Source organism: Rattus norvegicus, chromosome X, assembly GCF_021556685.1.
Source record: "Rattus norvegicus strain SHRSP/BbbUtx chromosome X, alternate assembly SHRSP_T2T, whole genome shotgun sequence".
Lineage (NCBI taxonomy): Eukaryota > Metazoa > Chordata > Mammalia > Rodentia > Muridae > Rattus > Rattus norvegicus.
Window position 1 is genome coordinate 127,232,436 of NC_141554.1, and position 9,279 is coordinate 127,241,714.

Below are 9,279 nucleotides of genomic sequence, written 5' to 3' on the forward strand. Positions count from 1 at the left end.
TTTTCCTTTATACTTCTTTATCCCCTAAGACACATGGTCCAGAACCTGATCTGCAATTAAAGCACAGATTTTTGACTTCAGAATACAAAGGATTTATGAGGGATGGGAAGAAAGTTTATAGGAAAGTGCTGAACACCTATGCATTGGACATTTAATGTACTTGTTAATTAGGTACTATAAAATTGTTGGCATTTGTTGAGCAACAGCATAGTTCACTTTTATTTCATACTCAATCAGTGCCAGCCGAAATAGGATTATTTATGAAAGACTGAAGTAAGAGCATTTTGATATTTTAAGTATATATATTTGGGATATAATAACTTTGAGTGGCTTCCCCTGGGCAGATGTGAAACTATCTATTTTCTCCATATGTAATAGACACAAAATTATGAAGATATAATGCTACCCATGTCTATCTTAGTTATTCAGTGAGTTTACTGAAGTTGCATACAGGAGTTTGAGTGAAGGATTAGTTATAGTATCATATATGGCTCAAAGGTAACTAACTGCATTGCTGAAAGACCCATCCTAGCATAGCTAATAACTCATGAAACTACATCCCTACCCCTCCATGATTTCATGAAGCCCATTTCGTCAGAGAATCTTCTTTTTCCAGCATGTATTTATTACTCCTTATATAATCTTATAACTCTTGTAAATTTTAGGAGCTTTCTTACAATTCTGTTTATTTACTTATAAGTTTTATTTACTTCCCAAATCTCAACAAGCCACCCACTAAGTGGCAATGTATTGTTTTGGAGGAAAGATCTAAAGCACAAGATCACTCAGTGCATGTGTACAACATGTACCTGAAAATCTTTCAAGGCAATTATGATTTCACTGTCTTTACCATTACTACATGTTTGGAGCCTACAAGCTCTTTTGTTCTAGTTCTCCATAATTTTATACATCTTCTCGCTTCCTTTCTACCTTTCACTCCTCTCTCACCATACTCACACGACCACACCCACCAACCTACACCTACCCACACACACACACACACACCCACACACACACACACACACACAGAGACAACCCCTCACATGACCACACACACACACATATATGTGTGTTTATTTGTGATTATATATGTACATTCATTAATATGTATATGTTCCAGGTTACTGTGAACTGTAACTATATATTTTGCACCTTTATTATCCTTATTGCTTTTTTTGTCCTTTAGCTCTATACCTCAGTTTCTTTATCATCAAGACAGAGAGACTATTATTTTGACTTATAATTCATATAATGTATCAAGGAAGAAATATCCAGCTGATTCTTGAGAGTGCTTCTGCTGCTGAAGGCATGGTAGCACAGGACAAGCAAAAAGCCAGCTGTTCTGTAGAAGATGGTGGCATTCCCTTCCCCCAAATGCTGCCTTTCCACTTTAGGTTTGAGATTCATGTTCATTTAAGAAAAGGTCAGGAAATAAAGCGTCAAAATTCTGGTCAGCCAACTCCAATTAACTTGCGAGAAGCAGATGTCCCATTCCTCATTATGCTGAGCAGTCATTGGAGTTGTCTGAGGTGAGGGCATGCACACGTACTTGACAGGATTCTCTGAGGCAATTTGGGCTTGGAATTGAAAGATAAGGGCAGCAGAAACAACTTGAATTAATTTTAGCCATGGGGAAAAAGGGATCTACATAAACCAAAAGATGGAACCCTATTATTCAAAGAGAAGTTTGATAGGATATGATGGCCTAAGCTATTGACGTTGCATTTAAAATGTATTTATGAATTTTAAGACATGCACCAAGTCACAGGCAATAAAGCAAACAGAACTCCATTGCCAGAAAGAGCAGCATTTACTAACAGAAATAAAGACAGGAAGTAGGTTTCTTTTTTTTTTTTCTAAACATAGCTTATCCTGTTTTATTTTCACTCACAATGTTATCACTGGTTATTTAGACTTGTCATTTGAATATTGGAGAAAGGAACACAACACAAGAAACAATCCTTGAAAACTAGTTTTTGTTTACTTTTGAAACAGAGTCTCACAGAGTTCCGGATGTTCTAGAGTTTACTATGCAGATTACGTTAGCCTTAAACTTACAAAGATTCACCTACATAGGTTTCCCAAGTGCTGGGATGGAAGGCTTGTGCCGTCATGTTTAGCAGGATCATAATTTATAAAAGGACAAGACCAAGAATGCTTGGTGAAAGAACAATGATTTTGAGAAGGTGGAGGAATAGAGCTAAGAGACCAGACATAAAAAGGTACATACTTTAATTTTTTTATAGTTAGCTTTATTCTCAGCTTGAAATAGCCTAGAATCACCTGAGAAGAAAACATCATTTGAGGAATTGGTTCAGGGGCACTTCTCAGTATAGTTCGTCCTCACTGAATCCCTTAAGCTGAGTCCATAAAATCACTTGCTTAAAAATACAGAGAATGCTCTTCAAAAGATGGCACTCTTGGAGGGGGGTCATATGTGAATGAATACCAAAATTCAAGTTTGCCTCTCATGGTGTTTTGGTAGTAAAGCTTTTTAACAAAATAATCCTGACCTTTTCCCAGTTTTCTGCTATCTCTGGACTTGAGATTTCCCCCAATCCCCAATCTTGATCTCCTGTCCAGCATGTGATGCCATTACTTGTGCTACAGCACTGTTAAAGCTTTTAACTTACTTGCTACTGTTGTGACATTGGGCATATGTAGCCACCTGATTAGTATTGTAGTTTGCAGGACTCACAGCTAGGTAAGGCTTTTGGATGGATTTTCTCCCCTAGTGGCCTTTCATGTCATTTCCTGATTGTATTTAAGGCCACTCCACAGAAAAGCACTCATAACTGCCCCTGTAAACCTGACCATGAACTAATGGCTGGGAAGGTCAATGGGAAGTCTTATGCCCTACTACTCTTATTGTGCTAACTTAACAAAGTTTCAAACTACCCTCTAAATATATAAATCAAGTTAGATGAGTCCATGGATAAAGGCACTTGCTGTCAAGCCTACCATAAATTCAATTCTTGGGTCTCTCATGATAGGAAAATATCAACTCCCAGTGCCTTCATGGATGCAAGTATTTGAATGTGAACACACACACACACACACACTTACACACACGCACACACATACATACATACACACACACACACACACACACACACACACACACACACACACACACATGAAATTAACAAAAGTAAATTTAAAGAAGTGCAGGCTGGCAGGAACCGGATGTAGATCTCTCCTGAGGAACACAGCCAGAATATGGCAAATACATAGGTGAATGCCAGCACCAAATCAATGAACTGAGATCGGGACCCCAGTTGAAGGAATCAGAGAAAGGACTGAAAGAGCTTGAAGGGGCTCGAGACCCCATATGTACAACAATGCCAAGCAACCAGAGCTTCCAGGGACTAAGCCACTATCTAAAGACTATACATGGACTTACCCTGGGCTCCAACCTCATAGGTAGCAATGAATATCCTAGTAAGAGCACCAGTGGAAGGGGAAGCCCTTGGTCCTGCTAAGACTGAACCCCCAGTGAACGTGATTGTTGGGGGAGGGTGGTAATGGGGGGAGGATGGGGAGGGGAACACCCATATAGAAGGGGAGGGGGAGGGCTTAGGGAGATGTTGGCCTGGAAACCAGGAAAGGGAATAACAATTGAAATGTAAATAAGAAATACCCAATTTAATAAAGATGGAGGAAAAATAATACTTAACTTAATATCCATATATTAGTGCAGTTTTTTCACTCTCAGCAGAGAAGCATCTTGCAATGGACAGCAGTCAACACCAAGACTCACAGCTACTAAAAAAGAAAGCATAGGTGACATAGGAGTGATCAGCCCCAAATGGAACATCTGTATCACTCCCCCATTCTTAAGGCTCAGTGAAAATTAAGAGATGGCAGAAAGACTGTAAGAACCAGATATTGGGGAGGACAAGAACACAGTAGTGTCTTCTGGATATGACAAGGCTGCGGCAGTCATGAACTCACAGAAGTTGTGGTTGCCTACAGAAGACTGCCAGGAGATCATTCCAGTTACCATTCTAGCATGCAGCGAAGAGGGAATCCTGAAACCCAATCTGCAGCTGAAAGGGATTGGCAGTTGATGGTTATAGGAGAATGGAGAGTCTGTTTTCCTCTCCTACTGTAGGTTGCTCTACTCTGGTGAATAGCCTTACACTCATGCACATATTGATAGTTCTGATCTCTGAGAGTATAAATAAACCAAAAAAATAAGGAGTTGGGAAGTGGAGAGGGAACCACAGGTGTGTCCAGGAAATGTTAGGAAGTATAGGGATGATATGTTTAAATATATTGTATGCATATTAAATTCTCAACAAATAGATAAAATTAAAACATTTAAAGAACCTTAGTAGAGGGCAAGAAAATGGAGCTCTCCAACCTCAACCTTTTTCCTCCCAAACTCAGAGACACATGAACCTCTGCTTTATGAAGTGTCCAAAGCTTGGTATTTCACAACATCAACACAAAAGCAGGACTCCAAACTAAGAAAATTGTAGTGAGTTTTAGGTATACTCATTCTCATAGTGATGACTATATAGGTGTACGTATATGCAAAAGGTATCATAAGGTACATATTTAATGTATTTGCATTTTATTGTTTATGTGTGTATGTGTGTGTGTATGCATGTGTTCTTGTGAGGAAGGATAGATGTATGAAGGATGGGTCTGTATACATGTCTGTGTGTGTGTGTGTCTGTGTGTCTGTCTGCGTGTGTGTGTGTGTGTGTGTGTGTGTGTGTGTGTGTGTGTGTGTGTGGCAGAGGACAACTTTGTAGATTCTCGGAAGCTGTCAACCTTAAAAACACATGAACAAAAGAACAACAACAAAGAAAAACCACCAAAGACACACTGACCTGGGGCTTACCAAGTAGGGTGGGCTAGCTGTCCAAGAAGTGTCAAAGATGCCCCTTCTCCACATCATCACTGCAGTAAATAAAAGTTTTCAATACCACACACAGATTTTTAAACTTTATTTTTTGATACAGGGTCTTACTATATAGCCTCATAGTGATCTGTTTGTCTGTGCCTCTTGAGTGCTGAGTTTAAAAGCATATGTCACCATGCCAAACTAATGTGGAATTATTTTAATGTGAGTTCTAGGGATGGCACTCAGGTCTCTCATGCGTGTGAGGAATCAATTGAGCCATTTCTTCAGGCCCACTTTACTCTTTACAAATAATTCTCCCATAAATCAGTTTCAGGATACGTCCTGAAGGTATTAAAAACAGGTTTAAAAATATACAATAAAGCTATCTGGAAAGGCAAAGTTGTTTTAACATACAATGTAGATATTGCTGCCTGCTTTGATGCCAGCACTGATTGGCAGACCACTCCTTACTATCCTACTCCTCCCCCAATTTCTGGAGAAGTAGGCTAAATTAGTGCTGCACTTGCAGCTTCTGATCATGATTACTTTCCATCATACTCTGGTGCCTTTTGATTGGCTGAAGTCTTTGGCCCACCAGAGGGACTTTGTTCATGATGTCATAATGAGGACTGTTAAGCACCACAAGGAGGTAGATGTCCTAAAGTTGATGTGCTGCAACTGCCACCCACACCTCATTTCATATCGATGTAATAGCCTGAAACCATGCTGCCACCCTAGCCAGCGACATTAGGAAGGCCCTGGGTTGTCCCTGTTATCCTGTGAAATAAGCTTCATGGGTCATTAGTGCTAGCTCAGTTCTGAGCCCCAGTGTCTGCCTATCAGGGGATCGTTCATCCCACTCCCAACCTTGTAGAAACCCGATGTTTCCTCTTATCATCCACCAAGTCTTCCCTCCCTCCATCTCCCCACCCCCTAAACCCACTACACCATCAAAGCATCAAAGACTGAGAGTGATATACATATTTTTCACATCTGATTGATTTTATTGTCACCATCATACTATTGCCATGTGGTGGAATTTATCTTGGACACCATGACCATGGCTCAGCTCCTAGACCCCATTCATTGATGTTTTTTAGGTCTTTGGACCCATTTGGGGTCTAGGAACTGGCCATGTCTTCATTAGGAACCGGCACGCTTTCAGGGACCGGTGGAACTTCGGCTGGTGGTATCACGTTGGAATTTTCATTCATTCGCTCATGGATGAGCAAGGCCAGCGCTGTCTCACTAGGTTCTTTGTGAATTCTTGATTTGACCTTTTTTTTCGATTTGGTCCCAGTAGCCGGACGAAGACTTTTCTCTCCCTTCTCCGTAATCTGAAAGAACTACATACTAAAGTCATAAGGGCACTGCTTGGGAGAAAGATAGAATGCAGATAGGGATTCGAAAAAAAAATAGGCATAAGTAGATGAGAAATTTATAGCAGGCCTGAGAACGTCTTAGAGGAAGGGATGTCCACAGAAGGTGGACAATGAGCCCAGCTTAGGATCTCTTACCGTAGTTTCACTTCTGCGCCGACAGGTACACTGAGTCAGGTTGGAAAACTTGGACCTCTGGTGACTGGAAGTTTTACTCTTTCTCTTTTGCTTTGATCTTTCAGCTGCTGCAGCTGCAGCTGCAGCACCACGCTTAGGGGCTTTCTTAGCCACCCGCACCATCCTGAGGTCTTCCACCAACTGACCCCAGAGCTCTGAGCACCCTGCTTACCTACGCGACAGAACAATGGTGGACCACACCCTCAGCCTTGATTGGTCACCAAAGTCCTCCCTAGCCAATGGCAGCTAAGGAGGGGTTGAGACCTCACAAAGCCCTACCTCTGACCCATTTGAGGATATGTAACCTATGCCAGGTGTGTTTTGAAGGCTTGCAAGTACATAAGTCATGTAATATGTGCCTGCTGCCAAGGTCCCTGCAACTATGCTTATCCATCCTTTAACTTTTCAAACCATTATCACCCAATTCCTTTATAAGTTGCACTAGTCATGCAACTCTTCACATTATCTCTTCACAGAAAAAGTAAAATAACTAAGACAGAGGGGTAATAGGAAGTTGATATAGTAAAAATATGTCTTATATGTGTGGGCATAAAGTTATCAAGGAGTAAATTTTTAAAGGAAAAAGAACATAGCTGAATGACATTGTCCAGAATGAAAAGGACAAAGAAAGCATCAGTGAACTGTGAGGACATATCAACCAAATTTGTCCTACTTAAACTAAGGTAAATTACTCTCTATGTTGTGTGTGTAGGAATCTTGTCTGCATGCATGTCTATTCAACTATTCATGCAGAGCTTCATGAGGGCAGAATAGATCCCATAGAACTGAAATTATAGATATCTGTGAGCATTCAGATGTGCTAATCTTTTTTCACAGTCCAGACTTTATCTCCATCCTAGTCCATCCTCCAACTGTTCCACATTCCCCACTTCCCCCCGCCCTTATTTATTCATCTCTCATATAATATATCCCTACTGCAGCCTCCCCTCCCACCTTATTCCAGTCATTCCCTCACCTCACCTCTTCCACAGATTCACTCCTTCTCCATTTCCATTGAGAAAAAGAAAAGAGGCCTCCCAGTGACATCTACAGAACATGGAACATAACATGACAAGGTGAAATAAGTATAAGCACAAACCCTCCTGTCAAGGCTGGGCTAGGCAACTCAGTAGAAGAAAATGTTTCAAGAACTGGCAAAGAGGCCTAAATATCCCCTCTCCCACTGTTAGGAGTCCCACCAACACCCCAAGCTAAACAACCACAGTATGTATGCAGAGGACCTAGCTCAGACCTATTCAGGATCCCTGATTGCTGCTTCAGTGTCTGTGAGCCCCTGTGATCCCTGCTTATTTGATTTTGTGGGCCATGTATTCACAGCATCCTTGAACTCTGGCTCCTACATCCCCACCTTCCCCTTCCACAGGCTTTCCCTGAGCTCTGCCTAATATTTGGGTGTGGATTTCAGAATCTGCTCTATCAGCTGAGGAAACCTCTCTGATTACAATTGGGCTAAGAACAAATCTATGAGTACTGCAGAATATCATTTTTATTTTTTTATTTTTTATTGCATATTTTATTTACATTTCAAATGTTATCCCCTTTCCATGTTTCCCATCCATAACCCCTCCTATCACATCCCCCCTCCTCCTACTTCAATGAAGATGTACCCCACCCATCCACCCACCCCTTCCCATCTCTCCGCCCTGATATTCATCTATACTGGGGGGTCCAGCCTTGGCAGGACTAAGGACTTCTCCTCCCATTGGTGCCCAACAAGGCCATCCTCTGCTACATATGCAGCTGGAGCCATGTGTACGCTTTGGATTGTGGTTTATTCCTTGGGAGCTCTAGTTGTTTGGTATATGGGATTGCAACCCCCTTCAGCTCCTTCAATCCTTTCTTTAACTCCTCCAATGTAAACCCCATTATCAGTTCAATGCTTTGTTGCAAGCATTTGCCTCTGTATTTTTCATGCTATGGTAGAGCCTCTCAGCCATTAGCAATCATTTCATTGACCTTTTTGGACATCCAGGCAGTGTTGGACATGGGCTCCCTCTTATAGTACAGACCTAAAGTTAAACCAGTCATTGCTTGACCACTCCCACATGCTCTGAGCCACCATGGCCCCGCACATCTTGCAAAAGGATAGGTGAGTGATAAAGGTTTTGTTCTGGATTGGTGCCTTAGTCCCACAACTGAGAGCCTTGCCTGGCTACAGAAGATGGCTGCTTCAGTCTCTGTATCCTACATTGCAAGAATTCCTTACTAGGGTCACCCTCATAGATTCAGGAAAACTTCAACTGCACTGGGTTTCCATACTGCCCCTAAATGCTTTCCTATTCTAGTCATCACTTACTGTAGTTTATCATTGCATCCCTCCACTGATCCTTCCTGTTCTTATGCTCACCCACCTTTATTCCACCTGTAAAGTCTATTATATTTTCCTTTCCCAGGGAGCTCCATGTGTCCCTGCTAAAATCCAAAGATAGTACTTCTAAAGCAAAACATATAAGTTGAAGTCTCAATGAGGCGAGATGAAAATTCAAGAATCATAAGTATGGAATGTAGAATGAAATAAGTAATAGCATTATAGGTTATTAAGCATCAAAGCAGCATAGATTATTAATTTGATAAGAAAATACAAACAAGATGGAAGATAAAAATATTTAGAGTGAAATGATATTATGAATAGAAGAAAAATCAAAGTAAGAAGTGCTGCAGTGGGTTGGGGATTTAGCTCAGCGGTAGAGCGCTTGCCTAGCAAGCACAAGGCCCTGGGTTCGGTCCCCAGCTCCGAAAAAAAAAAAAAAGAAGTGTTGCAGTGACAGGAGTCCAGAAGGAAAAAAATATATTTAAGAGACATTTCAGATATGTAGCCATTATGATTTGAGTATTGACATTTTGTTG

At 41.1% G+C, this 9,279-nt stretch overlaps 1 protein-coding gene across 1 annotated transcript; it reads right to left on the reverse strand.

Moving 5' to 3' along the window:
- Positions 1-5,832: 5,832 nt before the first annotated feature.
- On the reverse strand, positions 5,833-6,544 carry LOC120099282 (cysteine-rich perinuclear theca protein 1-like). Its single transcript, XM_087601015.1, has 2 exons — positions 6,373-6,544; positions 5,833-6,201 (listed from the first exon to the last, which is right to left on the reverse strand). The coding sequence occupies exons 1-2, from the start codon at positions 6,532-6,534 to the stop codon at positions 5,977-5,979; spliced, it is 387 nt and encodes a 128-aa protein (XP_087457141.1). The 5' UTR covers positions 6,535-6,544; the 3' UTR covers positions 5,833-5,976.
- Positions 6,545-9,279: the final 2,735 nt, after the last annotated feature.